The sequence below is a fragment of the Leucopleurus acutus genome (assembly GCF_964270905.1).
Source record: "Leucopleurus acutus genome assembly, chromosome: 14".
NCBI classification, from domain to species: Eukaryota; Metazoa; Chordata; class Mammalia; order Artiodactyla; family Delphinidae; genus Leucopleurus; species Leucopleurus acutus.
In genome coordinates this window covers 45,369,323-45,388,378 of record NC_139156.1, presented here as the reverse complement: position 1 = coordinate 45,388,378, position 19,056 = coordinate 45,369,323, and the positions used below count along the sequence as shown (strand labels likewise).

Below are 19,056 nucleotides of genomic sequence, written 5' to 3'. Positions count from 1 at the left end.
GGCACAGTGGGTCTTAGGATTGGGGTGTTATTCCAGGTTGATTTTCAAGTCAGACCTCAAATGTCTGGACTTCTGGAAGGAGGCATCAATCATGAGGCACTACGCATCCTTTTTGGATGTTTCTTTTGCTGTGGTGGTAGTTTTTAAAACCCAGTCAGGAGAGATCAAATCATGGAGAGAGAGAATCTCCATGAGTGCCCCCTGGAGGAGCAGGATAAAAGGGAGTGGACGTGCTCTTCCACTCCTCCTCCAGCGAAGCAAGATTCGATAAGTTAAGAGTCCATGGTTATGGGAAGTTCAGAAATTGTGTTTTATTTACTTCACATCTTAAATAAGGTCGGCCGATAGGCTAACTGGGTGTTTTCCCTTCCAGGAATCCTAGAGTGGCCCTTTTGGACTAAATTGGTGGTTGTGGCCATCGGCTTTACTGGTGGACTTCTTTTTATGTACGTTCAGTGCAAAGTGTATGTACAATTATGGAAGAGACTCAAGGCTTATAACAGAGTAATCTATGTCCAAAACTGTCCAGAAACAAGCAAAAAGAATATTTTTGAAAAATCTGCACTAACAGAGCCCAACTTTGAAAATAAAGATGGACGTGGAATCTGTCATTCCGACACAAACTCTTCTTGTTGCACAGAACCTGAAGACACTGGAGCAGAGATCGTTCACATCTGATGATGTGGAGGGTGTGTAGTTCTCCTGGACATCTGCGAACAGCTGAAGGAAATTGTTTACTGCCAATTGTGTACATTTTCTTATGTCGTTTAATAGCATAGACCGGGCAGGTGACTATTTTTAATGGCTTCTCTTTTTCTAAACCCTCCTTAGTGACTCCCTTGGAAAATCCTCACGTCAGCTGTGCACGGCTGGGTTCTGCTTCCGCCAGCGTGTCTACAGGAAGGGAAGTTGGAAGAGCCCATAACACCGTGATGGGGCGCTGGCTGGGTTCTGGCCTGTAGTCTTGAGCAGAATGAGAGAATAAGATGCCAAACCTGAGGTTAGAGCAGGAGCTGGTAGCGCCTGGGTCCTGATGCGCCTCTTCCAGTTCGCAGGTCCCCCCACCGACCCTCTGGAGTGGAGTGTTGGGAACATCCAGCCATGAGGAGAGGCTTCCCCCTCACCAAGCAGAGCGCGGGGAGGCCGCCACTGACAGGTCCCGAGCAGACGGGCCGTGGTGCTCTGTGCGTGGTGGTGAGTGATTCACTAAGCAAAGCAAAGCACTTTACAAAAAGAGAATCTGTATTTTGTAATATGTGTGTCCTGTGGGATTGACATTTAAAAGGACGTCTCATTTAGAAACCTTCCCTTCATGACCCTGATTATCTCTTTCACATTATAATAGATCTAAAACCCTTTTTGCCTTATATATGCTAAGAAATGTGACGTCTACTCTGGACACAAGTCCATAAAAGGGACTTGTGACTCTAAAGCAGGACAAACAGGTCTGAGGCTTTTTCATAACACCTTGTGGGAATTAATGGTTGCTAAATGGCAATTCGAGCATAATTTCTGTGGTTTTGAGCCTGTTTTGTGACAAGTCTTCATGTCATAGGGCTGCCCTGAATGTTTCTTTTTTTTTGGTCAGCCCGGAAGAAGGGTTCATGAGGTCTAAATGAAAAGAAGCGAGTAATTAGAACAAAACTGAATATTTAAAAACTACTCCTTTAAAGACAAACCTCTCCAGTTTGTGCTGGCTTCACACTGATGGAGTAGGCATTGCCTCGCCCTGGTCTGGGGCATGCACGCTGCAGGTGCTCCAGGGTGCCTGCCACTCAGCCAGCCCCTGCTCCTGGCACATTCTGTGGACCACTGCCCAGGGCAGAGATGCAGACGGGCTGGCTCTGGGGTGAGGGCCAGGAGTGAGTAGCAAACTGCCCTGGTCCACTGTCCCTGCTCCCAGCCACTCCCCTGCCCATTTGTCGCCTTAACTGGACTGAACAGAGAGGATCCTTTAGGGGCCCCTGGCCCTGCTATCAGTCCATTCTGTCATCAGGGATTATCTCCTGTACCATTTTTCATAAAACAAAACCAAAATTACTACCATCAAATGGCCTTTGTTCTTTTAAAAAGGTCTGCTTAAAATTCTGTTTCTGAAGACCAGTTTCATCATGCCAGGCAAGTAAGAGTCAACTCCAGGAAAACAGGCCAGGGGAGTCTGCAGTGTAAGTTAGGTCTGCCCGGATGCTTACTCTCCAGAAAGCGCCGCAGATGAGCATCTGGGGGGAGATGCCTGGGGGTCCTGCCCTCCATCCTCCGAGCCTTAGTTGCTTCATCCAGCTGTTAAGAGGAGGAAGCAAACAGAAGATGATTCCTTTCCATTTCAGAGTAGAAGCCCCGTGGTTTGTTTTGAAAGCCGGGAGGAGGCGGAAGGATCCTTAAGCTCTGGAGGAGGGCTTTGTCCTGCCGTGGCTGCTCTGGTCTGGCAGCTGCTGTCCAGTTGTAGCCCATCCCTGGAAATAGGGCAGCCGGCCCTCTCTGTCTCCCAGGGCACGTCCAGCCCGTGCCTGTGCTCACTGTGCCCCAAAGTGCAATTACCTACACCCCTTCTCAGCCTGGGGACACGAGGCAGCTACAGACTGTCCACTCAGGAGACTCCCAGGTCAGCCCTGCCTGTGCCCCTTAGGAACTGCCTGGGCAAGGCCCCTTGTCCCTCTAACGGCGGATGAGTGGTCAAGGGAAGACTGGGATAGCTTTTTAAGTGGGAATCTTTCCCTTTCCCCCCGGTGGGACCCCTTATGCTGGACTTGAAAAGCACTGAGACTTTCTGTAGAAAGGAGAGTGTGCTTAGGTGGGGATAGCCCCAGGGCAGCCCACCCAGTGTGCCTGGCGCCCTGTGTGGCAGAGGTGCCTTTATAACCATGACTGTTGTGTTGCTCCCATGCCCAACTAGACTGTCACGGGAAGCCCTGTCACTTCTTTTTAGGAAGGGCCTAAACACCATCTCGTCACCTCCAGCCAAGCTCCTGAAAGCCTCTGCCTGTGGACAGTCAGCCCCATGTCCTTCTTTTCTCCCCTGGGGTGGCACACAGCTACCCCGTTGCCTTTCTCTTTCCTCGCAGGTCCTGTTGAGCACCTCTGCCCCCCTACTGAGTCCCAGGGCTAATCTCTTCCCCGAAGGGACTAAGGGTGAGTGCGAAGCCCTGCCAAGGTTGGGCTGTGCTGCCATCTAGTGGGAGCTGTGGATCTGCCAGGCATTCCTTTAGTGTCAGCTTGCTCTCTAGGTTCTTTTGGGGGCTTAATTATTCCCCATTTCCTGATCATTCTGCACCTGGCTTTAGTGAGAAGATGACACTTGGATGAACTATATAGAAACGTTGAATGCGCTTGCAGGTCTCAGGGTCAGGGGGGCCGATATTTGTAGGCCAGGTGAGGGGGAGAGGGAAGCAGCCTCAGGGGTGTCACCAGCCAGCCATCTCTGATTTGGCCTCTATTTCCCCTCAAATTATAGTTCAGCTGAAGGGCTTTTGTGCTTGGGTTTATTTTGAGATTTTCCTGAAAATTGTGAAAGACCTCTTCCTACCACAGGCCCCTAATGTCACTTCCTTTTTTACTTCCATCCACTCTTTTCAATCTTCTGGGTCCAGTTACAAAACCTGCGGGTGTGCCCTTCCTGGCTACAGACATACGGACCCCAGGCAGTTGGGCCCGTTCAAGAGCCTCAGCTAAGGCCTGCACGGGTCCGAGCTGCCCCCGCTGCCTGGTGGTCGGCTGCCGAGCTGGAGGAGGACTGGGCACGGCAGGGTGTACAGATCCACGACAGTGTGGATTTGGCCTGATGCAGATACACATTTGAGATACTCTCCCTCTTGGATCTGATTTGAAATATGCAGCTTCCATCTCTAGTCCAAGGAAAGACTGAAACATAGGGAAGTAAAAGCATTTGTCTTTGTTTTGGAAGTAATTGTGCAACCCATCACCTGTTCAGATGCAGTGTTTGTAGGAGGTTGATTGCTAATAAAGACCAAATTTACACTGGCATGTGTGGTGTAGTTTCTAAAAGGCACTTCACATTTGAACTTTTTCTTAACTTAGAGAATTTCAAGTTATCTAAATGTCTAGTTTTGTATCCCTTTGTGTATGTTCACTGTTCTTCGGCATTACTGCTTGAATAATTCTCTGTATTGCGGGGGGTGGTTGTACTGTACATGGGAGTATCTAATTGCAGCAATAAAGCTTTTCTTTAAAAAGGAGTTTTTCCATGAAAGTGTTTTCCTGCAAGGAGGCTGGGAACATTGGCAAGCACTCCAGTGGTCTGGACCCCTTTCCGGGTTCCTCTGGCTTGCACCTCAGGAAAGTAGATCATGCAGACTCGCGTGCAGATTTGGTCTGTCCCTGTGAGGGAGGAAGGATCACTGGCAGTGGGTTCTGGAGGATGTGTGGGCGTGGGAGTGAAAGCTGAAGTCGTACTCATAGGTGTGCTTGTCTCAGGCATCCAGGCTCAAACAACTTGGACTCGCCACACTCAAGCTCTCTCAACTTGAGAGAAGCCAGACTCAAGTTCAGGGTGTGTATGGCAGCACGACCATTGGAATGGTACATTGCTTAACTGGCCTTATCTGCTGAAACATATACTGAAGCACAGCCCAGCTGAGTGAGGGAACGGGGCAGGGCCGACAGGGCTGCTGGCGATAGCTTAGCCTGGCTGCATCTCCTGGCTCCTGGCGGGGCTTCCCTGAGTAATGACAGTGCCGTTGATCCTCCAGTCTCGGGACTGCAAACTACTGCCGGGTCTGGGAGTGCCGAGGACGGGCACCTGGCTTCACCTTTGTATACCAGGTGAAAGGAGGGAGGCCAAGGTCGCCCCAGCATACTGCCCTTGGTGAGCCGGGAGAGTCCGTCCACGAGTGCAGGGAGACTGGGGAGCTAAGAAGCAGGAGGGTGCTTTGCCAAGTGTCCTCCTTGCCTGACTTGGGAGAAGAGGTCCCCAGAACTGAGTGGCGCTCTTGAGGCCCCTAGAGGAAGAGGTGCATCTGCTCGGGTGTGGGCTCGCGGGAGGGATGGAGGCCAGCGTGTGCCCCAGCCCTCCCCCGAGAGCTCCCTTGAGCTCAAGCGTCAGTTGGAGGGAGTGGCGAGGAGCATGGAGCTGAAAGAGGAACCTTCTGTAAGAATGCGAAGTGGGGACTGCCCATGAGGAGCCTCTACGCTTTGGGGACCCGATGAGTTTGCGTTTGGCTGAAGAGACGCCCAGTAAGGTCTTGTTGCCGGCACTTGAAACAGTGCCACCCCCAGGCCTCTCTTCCCTTTGACACCAGCCAAAAAATGACGGGTTGGGGCTGCTCATGGCACACCGCTAGGGGCGGTTTGAATCCTCTAGGTCGGGGGGGTGGCCCACCACTGCTCGCAGACCAGCCTCCTGTTTCATAAATGTAGACGTACAGCCTTGCCCTTCATTGACACTGTATTCAGCTTATTTCCTGCTACAATGGCAGATCGTATGGCCTGCAAAGCCTACAATATTTACATGCCCCTTTACAGAAAAAGTTTGCCAACGCTTGGCCCGTGTGATCACCGCCCCCTAGAGTTGTTGCACAGCCCACGTGTTGTGAGCGGCATAGACGACCCTTTCTAGGGCCTGTCTTTTCTCCCAGCCTCAGAAGTGCAACAGAGACCAGGAGTCCCACTGCACGTCGGGTCAGGAAAGAGCTGAGAAGGGTAATTCAGGGGGGAGAGAGAGAGAGGGATGAGCCTGCTGTCCTGAGCTGAGAGTTCCTCTGGGCTGGCAGGCCCAGCCTCTGGGCCATCAGAGAAGCCTCATCGGCCCTGCCTCGCCAGGCTGCCTCCCCCGGAGCTGAAGTGAGAGGAGCGCAGTCCAGGCTCTGCGGGCACGATCTCAGCGTCCCTCTGCATTAGGTAGGCGTCTGGAGGTCCAGGGGTCCAGGGAGCCAAGCTGGGCTCCACTTTGTTCCCCTTGTCCAGCTTCCACCCTTTCACTGGAGACACAGTGCCAGGCGCTCGGCAGAGGGGAGCTGGCCCGCCGTGCTTCCCAGCACTGCTGTGGCACAGTCTGCAGGGGGACCAGGCGGAGATGGGAAAAGGCAACACAGGTTGTTGTGAGAAAGAGTAGTCTTGTTATCCTTATTCTCCTGCTCTTCTGTTGTTAAAACGCCCTGTTATGAAGCAGTGATAAGAGTCGCTGGTAGCACTTGGCAGGGGTGCTTTTTATGGATTCATTGGTTCATACCAACAAAAACTTGGTAACACAAATGTCCCTCCAGATTTTTCTTGCAGAACTTTTCTGTCCCATAAAATCCAGTCACCTGGGAACCCTGGTCCCGGGACTCGTTGGTCAGCCATAGGAGGTGTGTGGTTCCCTGAGGATTGTGTAAGTGCCTGTGTCACACTCCTGGGGGGATGCCCATAGCTTTTATCCGATTTTCAAAGTGGTCTGTGCTTCCCCTCCACAGGAACGTCCCTCACCCAACACTAAGAACAGGTACTCCAGTCTGACCCCCATGTATAGCGGGGAAACTGAGGCCCAGGGAGGGCATTGCTCTGAGTCACGGAGACCCCTCTGACTCAGGGCTCTCCTCCCAACCCACCCTCCAGATCTCAGCCAGTTTCTGGGGTGTCTGGGAAGAAATGCAGCCAATTTCCAATTCCCCCACCCCATCTGATTCCACCCTGTGGAGGCCCAGGCCCAAGAGACAGAGTTGGGCTCTCTGGGCTCATCCCACCATTTATGATGGAGGAAGCGAGGGAGGACGTGAGGCTCCTGGGAGCAGGGCTGCCCGCTGGGTCGAATTAGCATCTGCCTGGCCAACTTCTGCCTGTTGGAGTCCTGCCCCCCAGAGGCCTGCTGGCAAAGGCTTCACTGCTTCAGAAGCACTTGTGAATTCTTAAAATGTTGGAGATGAAAGGTACTCTGGTGCGAGATCAGCCAGAGGCATCACAGCAGATGACGTGCAAGGCCCTGGTAGGCCCAGCTCTCCTCCAGCTGGTGGCCTCTCAAGGGTTCCTTCTCTTCGCTGAGCTTCAGTTTCCTCATCTGCGGACTGGGGCTGACGCTCCCCACCAAGCCCCTTCAAGGCGAGCTTTAGGGGTCAAGGCAGTGCTGATGAGTCCCCACATTTCCCTTTTTGAAGGGTCCACCCAGGAATGTAAATTGGTGCAGCCACTATGGAAAACAGTACGGAATTTCCTCAGAAAACTAAAAACAGAGTTGCCATACGATCCAGTAATCCCACTCCTGGGCATATACCCAGACAAAACTCTAATGTGGGGCTTCCCTGGTGATGCAGTGGATAAGAATCCACCTGCCAATGCAGGGGACACAGGTTTGAGCCCTGGTCCTGGAAGATCCCACATGCCGCGGAGCAACTAAGCCTGTGCGCCACAACTACTGAGCCTGCGCTCTAGAGCCCGCGAACCACACAACTGCTGAAGCCCGCATGCCTAGAGCCCATGCTCTGCAACAAGAGAAGCCACCGCAACGAGAAGCCCGCGCACCGCAACAAAGAATAGCCCCCGCTCGCTGCAACTAGAGAAAACCCACGCACAGCAACGAAGACCCAATGCAGCCAAAAATAAATAAAAACAAGAAACCAAGAAAACGCCCTCTAATGTGAAAAGATACATACATGCATCCCTATGTTCACAGCATAAATGTGGTGTGTGTGTGTGTGTATATAATGCAATATTACTCAGCCATAAAAAAGAATGAAATCTTGCCATTTGCAGCAACATGGTGGGCTTAGAGATTATCACACTAAGTGAAGTAAGTCAGAAAGAGAAAGACAACTACCACATGATGTCACTTTTATGTGGAATCTAAAAAATGACACGAACTTATCTATGAAACAGAAACAGACTCAGAGATGTAGAGAATGGACTTGTGGTTGCCAAGGGTGGGGGGCAGGGGAGGGATGGATTGCGAGTTTGGGATTAGCAGATGCAAACCATTATATATGGAATGGATAAACAGCAAGGTCCTGCTGTAGAGCACAGGGAGCTATACTCAATATCCTATAATAAACCATAATGGAAAAGAATATGAAAAAGAATTTGTGTGGGGATATATATATATATATATATATATATATATATATATATATATATGTAACTGAATCATTTTGCTATACAACAGAAATTCACAGAACATTGTAAATCAACTCTACTTCAATAAACTTAAAAAAAAAGTCCACCCAATGTTCCTTCCCCCAGGCTGTACCAGTGCACATGGAGGTAAGAGGGTACTTCGGGCCCAGGGATCCTAAGGACACACTCACTGCTCCTCACTACTTGGGGTGTCAGGCTGGTGCGGGGAGGATGACCCCTGGGCTAAAATAGAGCCGACCAGATGGCCTAGGGTGGCTGGCCTAGCACATCAGGTGTACACTTTCCTGAAACCCTGTGGATTCCACTGACCCAATTCTGAAGCCAAGGGCTGGGGGCTGGGGCTGGGTATGTGTGTAGGAGGAGACAGTGGATTGTCATCCCCAAGCGCAGGGCTGGCTCTGCTTCTTGGGCCTGAGGAAAGAAAATGCATTTTTTAAAAAGGCATGTTGCTTTCTCTGCCATAGGAGAAAACAGCCCCCAGCCCCCAAGACGATGCCTGGAATCTGTAGGGTAGGTGCCCAGCTGGGAGGAAAGTATGGGAGCAGCACGGTGGTGACTTATGCCAGCCCTAGGCCACCATTAGGGCACAGAAGTAAATACAGCGGGTCCCCTATCCTCCAGGGGCTCTAGTTCCAAGGGTGAGACCACGTGGGAGGATGGAAGAGGTTTGAACAAAGCCCTGGGGGAGAGACGAGCTCTATCTGGGCAACTAGGGTGTCTCCCCAGAGGGGATGAGATCTGGGATGTGTTCTGAAGGAAGAGTAGGAGTTTCTGGGCAAAGAAGAGAGAAAAGCACCTTTTCTCCAGACTGAGGGTTGGGGGGAGGCTTTTGCCTAGACGGGATCATAATGATTATGGCTTTTTGGGGTTGGGGAGGGGATTGAGCTGTTTGGGGTGATTGGAACGTAGCATGTAGAAGGAGACCTGTTTTAAATAAACTTTATTTTTATGAAAACCAGTTCTTAATGCATTCAACAAGAATTTATTTGGGCACCTACTGTATGCAAGAAATTGAACTAAGCCTAAATAGAACAGAAAGTAATCATCCCGTGTCCCCAACAAGAGCAAACATCCATCAGTTATGCTGCTCTGTGGGGCTTTCCTGCTGCAGAAGCGCTGAGCTGGGTGGTGGGCAGGAAACTACACAGTCCTCTGTGTAGGAAAGGTCCCTGCAGTGTTTACACACTTCGATCAAAGTATGGGATTCACTAGAGACTGAGGAACAAACAGGAAAATGCACCGAAGCTTAGCTATATCATGGTCTAACCTGGGGAGCCTTTGGTTTGAAGCCAGGAGCCTGGGGCCTGTGGGCAAATTCCCAGGAATCTGAAGGCCTGCCCTGCAGCCGCCCTGGGAGCCTGCCCTCTTGGGCAGGCTGGAGTCTGGGTGCCGAGCCAAGCCTGGAGCAGCTGGCCGTCCCGGAGTGAGACGGGCTCAGGCGCCACTCAGATGGCCACGCTGTTGGGAATCCGGTCTGGGGACAAGTAGTAATATGGCAGCTTCTTCTTCTTATTGCGCTCAGCAATCACGCTGACAATGGTGTCAAGTTTCTTACGGAATCGGGCCATGGCCTCCTTTACAGGTGTCTCGATAAAATGCTCCTCCGGGTACATGCCTAGGAACAGCTGAGGACCCAGACACAACAGAGACACGTTAATCTGCGATGAGGCGATGTAAACTGACAGGCCTTGTCCCACCCCAGAGACCATCCTTTGGGAGGCAAGGCGTGTGCTCATCCCCCCATCTCCACCTCCTGCCACCTGCTGAGAGCGCCCCGAGAATGCTCCTGGGCTGGGACCTTACGGATCAGTGCCCTGCCGCAGGGTATAAGGCTATAAGGACGTGTAAAGGTGCAGGCGGACGTGGAGGTGGGGGGTAGTCCTGGCCGTGGTGGGCATGTGGCCTGGTCCCAAGCAGCACTCCCCGCCTTCCCGCCTGAACTCGGGGCAGCAGGGCCACAGGGGCCAGGGCAGGCCTTCTCTCCAGCCCAGGACGGCCACAGCCAGGCTCTGTTGGGGGTGGTATGCCCATTTGCACACCCACACAGATGCCTGCAAATTAAAACTAAGCGTACCTTTTAGAAACAAACTATGGGATTGTTAAAATTGGAAAGTTTCATACCCAGGCCTGGTAGAAGTGGTAGAAATAGCCCGTGCTACTGATGGGCTTTTAGATTTAGTTTGTGGAGGGCAATTCAGTCTCAACATTCTTCGACCAAGAAACTCCTCTACAAGGAACGTACTGGTTCTACAGACACACGTGCCAAGACCCATACATGCAGATGTTAGTGAGGGACCACGACATTAGCAAAGGTCCCAAAGCAACTCAGATGCCAACGAATGCCTGCGGGTCTGGGGCTGGTTCAACTGGCCCGTCATTCTGAGCAGCCATGCGCCGACACCGTGGGGCTGTGTCTACCGAGAGCCGGCTTTGGGATTAGCTTCGGTAGGTTGTATGTGCGTGGGAATGTCTCAGAAGATACCCAGGGAACTCTCAGCCCCACCGCTGGGGTGCCGGGGAGAAACCCACATGACGGAGCTTTGTCAATGGCGGGGGTGGGGGGTGCCCTTGTGGGGAGTGTCCCAGTGTCCCCCAGCTCTCCTGCCCCGCCCACGCTGAGCTCCAGCCAGGCTTGGGCCTGAGGGCTTCTTGGGCCCCTCCAGCCTTGCAAGTCAGGATTCCTGGCCAGCAGGGGTCCAGCCTGAGCCCTAAACCACAGAACCCTGGGGTTGAGGAGCGGGTTAAACCTTCTGACTCCCGGAAGGGGCGAGAAGGCCTCCGGTCTCACCTCATTGTCCTGGAACTGGCTCAGCGCCCACACTGCACCCAGATGCCAGCAGGAGCGGCCACGGTCGGGCAGCATGTCCACGATCTGCTCGATGGTGACCACACCCTTGACCTTCGGCGGCGGGGCTCGCATGGTTGGGGGGGCATTGGGGATCCAGGAGTACCAGTCGTACTGTGGGGATGGCCACCGGCTCGCGTGGGCACCTCTGCGGCGCAGCCTCCGCCCACCTTCGTCTCCTACACCTCCTCCCGAGTCCCCTCCTCCCGCTCCAGCAAGGCCAGGGCAGGCCCCTCCCTCGGGCTGGCGCCCAGTGCTTAGCACGGAACCAAACCGTACCAGGAACACCGGACTCCTGGCCCCGGGGCTGCCTGGGCTTCGTCCACCCCCGTCTGTCTGGAAGACGAGGAAGTGGGGCGGTCCGCCCAGGGGCCCTCAGAAGCAGTCAAGGTGGGCTTGGCCACCTCGCCCTGCCCTCGCCCACCTGGCCGAAGTTCACTGCCGCGTGCTGGGCTGAGGCCGTGAAGATCACCACAGTCAGGTACTCGGACAGCTTCTCCTTGGTCTTGATGGACTCAGGGAAGCCTAAGGCAGAGCCACGGGCCGGCTGAGGCCCCGACCCTGGGGAGGGACCCCCGACTGGCAGATACACGCCTCCACCCATACCGCTTCCTGGGTTCCCACACACCAGTGCTGGAGGGCCCGGGCGTGGGCAAGACTCACTGGGAGGGGACAGCCGCTTGGCCCAGTGTTCCTGCTGTTTCTGACCTGGGCTCTCAGGAGACACAGAAAGGCCCTGAGATGTCCCCTTGAGGCATACTGGTGGATAGGGGTCCCCTAGGGGCTCTGGCCCCAGTGCCAGGTGCTAAGGTGGAGGCCACAGGCCAGCACGGCCCAAAGAAAGGGAAGAGCAGAAGAGAGGGCTGGGGGCGGGGCAGGGGGACGTCCCTACCTGAGGCCTTCTTGCCCCGCATGCCGTACATGTAAACATCCTTCACGAAGTCCTGCAGCTCCTGGTCCCCTTCCACCACCTGGTCGCTCTCGTAGTAGATGTCCACCACCTCGGCTGTGAACCTGGCCCGGGAGAAGAGGCCCGGCTAGGAGTGGGTGGTCCAGCCAGGGTCTGCAGAGCTGTATCCCGGGCCCCAGGGCAGAGCCCCCATCGGTGACGCTGTCACTCTTTAACGTCCAGACTCACGTCACATGCTCTTCCACCCCCGCCCCGCCCCGGCATACCCTCGTTCCCCCATCCCTGCCCGGACGATGGAGCCAGGCCCTGGCCCACTTTGCCAGCTGCCCAGCTCCCTGGCCGGGTCCATCAGCGCCCAGTCCCACTCCTCCTGCTGCCCAGAGCAGGTCCCACAGCCACAGCACTCACGCCCTGATGGCCTCCCACACCAGGAGCCCGTCGTCCCGGTAGAAGTAGTAGGGGATGTCTTCTGTGTTGTCCATGCCCCGGGCCTTGATGGCCTCAGGGAAGCACAGGGAGCTGTAGGTCAGGTCCTGCATGGACTTCTGCACCATCTGCACGTGGCCACCGCCCCCTGTGGCGTTGGCCTTGAGCAGGAGGGGAGAGAGTGCCATGAGCCGAGGCTGGTTCCCCGCCTCCAGCCTTCCAGCCCCAAAGCTCAGCATGAGAAACTGTGAAAGGGCAGGAGGATGACCAGGCCTGCTGAGGGCTAACCTAGGTCTCATGAGGTGGGTGGGAGGGATGTGTGACTTGGAGAATGCCAAGGGCAGCCCAGTGAGAGGTTACGGGGAGGAGCCTCTGCCCGATCAAGATGTGAGGGGCTGAAGTGCAGAGACTGGGAGCAGCTACAGGAGGGAGGGGAGAGCTCCCGCCCCGAACAGCGCAGCAGGGACAGCTGGCAGGGTGGAGCCTGGGCTGGAGCAGCCCTCTGGCCAGGCCTGCCCTCGTCCTGAGCACAGGCTGCCCAGAGCCCGAGCACTGCTCTCTGGGACCTGATCTTTGGGCACAAGACGGGGGCAGATACCAGCCCCCAGGACCCTCACAACTCCGTTGAGAGCATCTTGTGTGCCAAGGTGAGGGCTGGATAGACGCACCAGCTGCTGAGATGCAGGCACACACACACGGTGGCTGAGTGCTCAGGGTACAGAATCTTCAAAGGAGGGCTTGGGTGCTGGGGGCCAGACACTGGTCCACTGTAGGCGTTTGACCCAAGCAGGACCAATAGAGTTGCTCCCTGGTACTTTCTATTTGGATGGAAGATGATGTCACTGCGTGGGAACATGAGCTTGGAGCTCACTGTGGTGAGGTCCTGTTCCCTCTCCCACAGGGGGAAGGCTGTCCGAGAACCCTGTCTGAGAGAGTGAGGCCCACACAGTTTAAGGAGTGGAAGAGTTCCATCCAGTGGCTTGTACCCTGGGGACACTATTCAAGTCCCTGGTCCCTGCGTATGAGGCATCCTGGAGGGCAGGGGTTGCTTGGGGGCTCTGGGCCCAGCACCTGGTGCTGAGAGGGAGGCCACAGGCCAGTGTTGCCCAGCAAAACACGGAGCTAGGAGCTGTGGCTCCCGAACCCGAATATGTCCAGGTGTGTGAGACGATACAGTTACTTTACAGCTGCAGCTGGTCTGAGATGGGTTTTGTCATTTTCCACCCAAATGGTGATTCAGCCCTAGTGATCATCTGGCCCGCTCACTAATGGGAGATGAGAAAGCAGGAAAGTTGGAGGTAGGGCTGCCGGGAGGGTCCAGGCTCGGTAAGCCTCCTGGGGGGGTCAGAACAGGGGTGGGGTGCTGCCTGAGATGGTGTGATGGGCAGGGGGGACCTGAGCCCCCGCTGACAGGGCGAGTAGGCTGGGAGCACCGACGGCCTGCAAGGGCAGAGTGTGGGAGGCTGTGCTCAGAATGATGGGCGGCAGAGTGGGAGGAGAGATGCAGGTCCCCAGTGTGTAAGAGGTGGGGAGGCAGGAGGATGGAGAGGGGAGGGAGGAGGTGACGGGGAGACCACGGTGAGGAGGAAGAGCGGGTGGTGCTTGGAAGTGGCTGGGTGGGAGGGGTGGACGTGGGCCAGGGAAGCTGGGAGGCTTCACTGGGAGCACCTGCAGCCTCCCACCCTCCCCAGGCCTCTACCCCAGTGCCTAGGGGGCTGGTCTCCCGAGAGGATATCTGGACCTCAGGTTGGAGTGGAGGCCGCCGAGGTTCTGAGAAGTAGGTGCCTGCCGGGCCGGGCTCTTCGGGGCACTGAGGCGGGCGGGAGGCACCCACCTTGTCAAAGAGGCCGTACTTGCAGATGAGCTGCTCCCGGGCCTTGGTGTTGATGGCGACGGTGAACCGCACGTGTGCCACCAGGAGCTGGGTGGAGGGGCAGGAGGAGACATCAGAGAAGGCCGGTCGGGGGTGCCTGACCAGGTCTGTGCCTCCTCGGGGGTCCTTCGTGGAGGGGCGATGCTACAGGCCTCAGGGAGGGAGTGAAGCTGACATGCTGACCTTCACTGTGGAGCCGCCGCCAGCGGCCTGGGGGATGGGCGCCACTCTAATGCTCTAATGCATAATGGTCGTGATAAAAATGATAACAGTCAACACTTACGCAGAGCATAACTGTGTGCTAGGCACTGTTTGAAGCTCTCGAATCTGTCAACTATTTTAACCCTGACAGTAATCCTAGGAGGCAGGCATACTACCTGAACTGTTCTACAGATGGGGAAACGGAGGCACATAGAGGTAACCTGAGCCTGCAATCACCCCAGCAGTCAGTGCCGGTAGGATTTGGGAACAGAGGAGGGCAGTGACAGTGGGGGCTGCCGCCTGGGATCAGACAGGGTCACACTGAACTCTTCTGCCTCTTCAAAATCTGCCCACCCCACCCAAGGCGAGCCCAAGCTGGAGTCAGGCCCCAGCCCTGTGTCCTCAGGAGCCAGCAGGCTCAGAGCCACTTCCTTCCTTGGAGGTACTTACCCACCTCCCCAGCATCTCTCCAGTCCTGTGGGGATGTCAGTACCCCTCCTCCCTCCCTTCTGTCCCCCACCCCCCATATCTGGATACCCTCTCCCACCAGGTAAGGCAGCAGCTTGCTGTACCTTGAAAATGGGGTGCACAGCAGGCAGCTGGCGGTACAGGGCGATGCCAAAAACCTCAGACACTAGATGTGTGCGCAGAAGGTGGGTGATGGTCTGGTGGATGTGGAAGTCACTGGAACGCACCCAGATTTTGGCCAGAAGCCAGTCAGACTTTGCATCCGAAGGGAGAAAAATGGGGTTCTCATCTCCTGGGACCTGGTTGAGCTGATACATTGGAGAAAATACTGCAGTATTTCGCTCCAGACTGCAGCCGCAGAAGAGCCTGGCCTCTCAGGAAATTCCAGGAGAATCCAAATTTCTTAAACAGTGACTTTTGAATTATGAGAGGATCGTGGAGGAGGGCAGAGGCCTAGAGATCGTATTTCCCATCCCAGCTGCATCACTTACTACCTGTGGGACCCTGGGCAATGTAGCCTTTCTGAGCTCTGGCTTCGCCATCTGTAACAAGGGCGCAGTGTCTACTCACCTCACAGTTATTAGAAGTGAATGAAAGAGCATGAAGGCATCAGCAAGGAGCGAGCACCGCCATGTGTGAAGGCTGTGGTCTTCCACCCGTTCCCCATCTCCGCTCCTCCCTCCTGGTTCCACCTGCTTCTCTGCTGCTGCTTTTTGGTCTCCCAACTTTCCTTTCCTCTGCTCTCCCCTTAAATGCTGCTGTTCCCTAGGCTCTGTCTTGGTGCTCCTGAGTTCCCTTCTGGCCCAAGATTAGCAACTCCAGTTCCTGGGGCTCTAGGGCCAGCATGATGCAGTGTCCCAAGTCACTGTCCCTTGAACCCAGCCCTGCAGCCAGGTGCCTCCTTAGTAGAGGCTGGCTTGTCTTTCCCTTCCCCGTTTCAACTCCACACTGGGGCAGGGGTGATTTTTTTTTCTAAAATGTAAATCATGTCAGGTCAATCCTGTCTTTAAAAACACCCAGTCACCTCTTCGTGCCAGAAAATAAGGTCGCCAAACTCCGTGATCTGGCCCTGACATATCTACATTATCCAGCCCTTCCTGCCCAAGCCCCTGGTCCCTAGCTTTGTCCATGACAACAGCCCTTGGCATTCCTGGGGCTCTCCCCTAGCGCCCGGTGTAGGCTCGGGACCTGACAGCCCAATGTCATGTGAGCCTGCAAGGTAGTTGCTGTCATGACCCATCTTTCTGAGGAGGACACAGAGCCTGGGAGGGGTGGACACATGGGATGAGAATGAATTGTCCAGAACAGAGGAGGAGAGTGGTGGAGCCGTCATAGGAACTGGGGGCTGGGCTGGGTGTTAGACTCTTGCTGGGAGCACTGTGGCGGGAACAGGGTGACCCAGGAGAAGAGCTGCCTGAGATGTGGGGGAGCCAGACCAATTTGGGTCCTCAAGGTCATGCTAAGTATTTTGGAAGGTAATTTCCCTGTCTCTCCCTCAAAAACAGAGATGAGGTCCAATAGAAATATAATGCAAGCCACAGGTGGAATTTAAAATTTTCAGGTAGCCCTGTAACCAAGCAGGACCCTATGGGGGTCTTTCCAGGACAGATCCCCTCCATGTCCTCTGCCTGCCTCTTGTCTATAGAAAAACTTTAGCCTCCTAGGCCTTCCCCGAGTTCCAAAGAATAAATTTAATCAGAGAAGTGAGAAAATGCAGAAATAAAGGAAAACAGTCAAGCAAGATAAAATAATATACTTTAGCCATTAAAACAAAGTCAAGGAACTTTAGTTCCTCCTCAAGGGCTATAGATAATATTCTGAGCCATATACTTTGAGCTGTTTTGCAGATACTGAAACCCCCAGCAGGTGGAAGAAATTAACTGTATGCTGCCCACAAGCACACAGACCCCAGACCAGTTGGAACCAGAAGGCTGATGCTGACTCCCGATTACCTCACCACCAACCAATCAGAAGAATGTCCATGAGCTGATCACACATCCCACAAACCCGCTCTCTCACCCTGTCTTTAAAAACCTTTCCCTGAAAGCCATTGGGAAGTTTGGGACCTTTTGACCACTTGCTGCCTGGACTCCTTGCTTGGGGCCCTGCAATAAATGCTGCATTTTCCTTCACCACAATCTCTGGAAAAGAGCCAGCTGTGCAGCTGCACCAGCCACAGACCTTATCCTGAATGGGAACCTTGTTCCCATCACCAGCGGTGGAGGGCTACTCCTCTGAGGCCTGGATGGAAGTAGACGCGGATGGAAATGGTGCTAAGATACTTGTATACGCCCTTGACAAAAACCGAGCAAGAGGGGCAGGAAGGCTCCTTCCTGAGCTGCTGTGGGAGCGATGGGGAGGTGGGGCTGGGGCATCGCTCCCCGTTTCAGGTGATGCATCTCAATGCTGTCACTGTGGACAGTCGCCTGGACAACCTGCAGCTCGTACCGTGGGGTTGGCGGCCCGAAGTCAGAGACCTCGAGCAAGTGAAGGGAGCAAAGCTTATATTGGCTTGCAATTCAGCAGCTTCCCACGGACCCCATAGCGGAGCAGTTCCCCGTCCTGAATGTGACCCGGTACTATAACACCAACGGGGACGTGGTGCAAGAGGAGGAGACTCCCTGCACCTGCTACGAGCGCCGTTCCCCTCCCTGCGCGATGACCGAGAAGCAGCTCCGGGAGTTCAACGTCAGGGGCCGCTGCCAGCTGGCTCACTACTGTGGCTCCCAGGGCCCGCGGAAGGACTGGTGCGCCCACAAGCAGCACTGTCAGGAGAAGCTGCGTCCCTTCCAGCACGAGCTCGAGCCGGAGCCTCGAGCCGCAGAGCAGCAGTGCAGCGCCCGCGCTCTCGGCTTCCAATCTCCCCGGGACTCGGCGGACGCAGGCTGAGAGCCAGACCCGGAGCTGCTGAACGAGCCGCTCCCGCAGCCGCGCAGCTGCCGGGGTCCCCTCACAGCGCACTGCCGCAGCGCCCCCTAGTGCTCACCTAGAGCAGAGACAGCTGGGAGGCGCCCGCCAGGACCCTTCTCATTATCTCTACGTTAATTGTTTGTAAACTCATGTACAGTTTTTTGAGGCGGAGGACATGGGGGGCGGGGGGGCTGTCGTGGGAAGGCTCCTTAGGGTCCTGCTCAGTAACAGCCACAGTAATAAAAATAAAAACAAACGGGTGAACTTTATGTTAATAATACAATTTTATTCTACCCAATCTCTCTAAAATGTCATTTCAACATGTAAATAATAAAAATTCTATTTTTTTTCTCGTTCTAAGTCTTCGAAATCAGGTGTGTATTTTGCACTTCCAGAGCGCCTTGGTAGGGGCTAACCACATCTCAAGGGCTCTAGAGCCGTGGGTGGCCAGGGGCTCCCACGCTGGACAGACCGGCTTTAGACAGCCCACCCCGGGCCTGCTCACCCAGGACAGAGCAGTGCAAGGAGAGCAGAGTTTGACCTTCACGATATTTTTGGTTGTTTGTGAATGCAGTTAGTTGTCAACCTTTAAATATCAGTACTTTCACATAAAAATCTGGATTAATAGGTTTTCTTGGAAAATTAGGAGGTCTGCGAACTCTGAAACCATGTTTTCATAGAACAACACTCCAGCCCCTTTTAACAGTCCCAGCTCTCAGGCTCCCCACTGCCCCACCTCTCCCCTGGCCCCTCCGCTGCTGCCCCCTCAGTCTCACCCCTCGTACGTACTGTTGTCCTGCCCCACCCCCTGTCACTCCCCTCTTATTGCCCTGCCCCTCCCCTTCCCCACACCCTGCGCCGCCCCTCCCAGTGCTTCGCTATTTTGCACTGACTGCGCGGCCCCACCCACACCTGATTCTGCTGGCAGAGCAGGTAGGATGCCTGCTAGGCTCTGGTGCATGCTCTGTGGCCAAGGAGACCTTCTGCTGCATGCTAGGGGCTATACTTGTACTATTTCATTTATCCCTCACTGTGGCCCTGCAAAGCAGGTATTCCTTGACATTCCCATTTTACATAGGGGGAAACTGAGGCTCAGAGTGGTTTAGCAGCTCTCCCAAGTCACAAACTGGTAAACAGCTGAGCTGGGAAGGGATCCAGTGCTCTGCCTACTCCTTGGCAGCGCCTCTGGCCTTTCTCTCCACTCTCACTGCTTACTTAGTCCAGACCCTCACTTGCTATCATCCGGAACTCTTACGCCAGCCTTGCAGGTCGCTCCGATTTGGGCCTTCCCTCCCACACATTCTTCCCACCGTCCCCACTCCCCTCCAGGCTGGTAGTGATGCTGTGGAACTCCAGAACGCTTGG

At 54.7% G+C, this 19,056-nt stretch overlaps 2 protein-coding genes and 1 pseudogene across 10 annotated transcripts in view; 2 read left to right on the top strand and 1 right to left on the bottom strand.

Moving 5' to 3' along the window:
- The window catches only part of MARCHF8 (membrane associated ring-CH-type finger 8), a 111,064-nt gene extending 106,871 nt beyond the window's left edge, over positions 1–4,193 (top strand). For all 5 annotated transcript variants that reach the window (XM_082854504.1, XM_082854507.1, XM_082854503.1 and 2 more), the window contains one exon: positions 374–4,193. In XM_082854504.1, coding sequence (XP_082710630.1) covers positions 374–678 — 305 coding nt within the window. In that variant the 3' untranslated portion in view covers positions 679–4,193. The remainder of the gene's footprint in view (positions 1–373) is intronic.
- A 5,310-nt stretch (positions 4,194–9,503) lies between these two features.
- The window catches only part of ALOX5 (arachidonate 5-lipoxygenase), a gene marked incomplete at both ends in the record, with an annotated part of 53,139 nt that continues 43,586 nt past the window's right edge, over positions 9,504–19,056 (bottom strand). The window contains 7 exons of one of the 4 annotated variants that reach the window (XM_082853869.1): positions 9,504–9,683; positions 10,847–11,017; positions 11,328–11,428; positions 11,796–11,917; positions 12,222–12,400; positions 14,074–14,160; positions 14,886–15,089. In XM_082853869.1, the coding sequence (XP_082709995.1) occupies positions 9,504–9,683; positions 10,847–11,017; positions 11,328–11,428; positions 11,796–11,917; positions 12,222–12,400; positions 14,074–14,160; positions 14,886–15,089 (1,044 nt within the window). The remainder of the gene's footprint in view (positions 9,684–10,846; positions 11,018–11,327; positions 11,429–11,795; positions 11,918–12,221; positions 12,401–14,073; positions 14,161–14,885; positions 15,090–19,056) is intronic. The other 3 variants (XM_082853870.1, XM_082853871.1, XM_082853872.1) reach the window with 3 other exon arrangements.
- LOC309971426 (zinc finger MYND domain-containing protein 19-like) lies at positions 16,973–17,670 on the top strand (annotated as a pseudogene). Its single transcript has one exon. The product of its transcript is annotated as a zinc finger MYND domain-containing protein 19-like (transcript).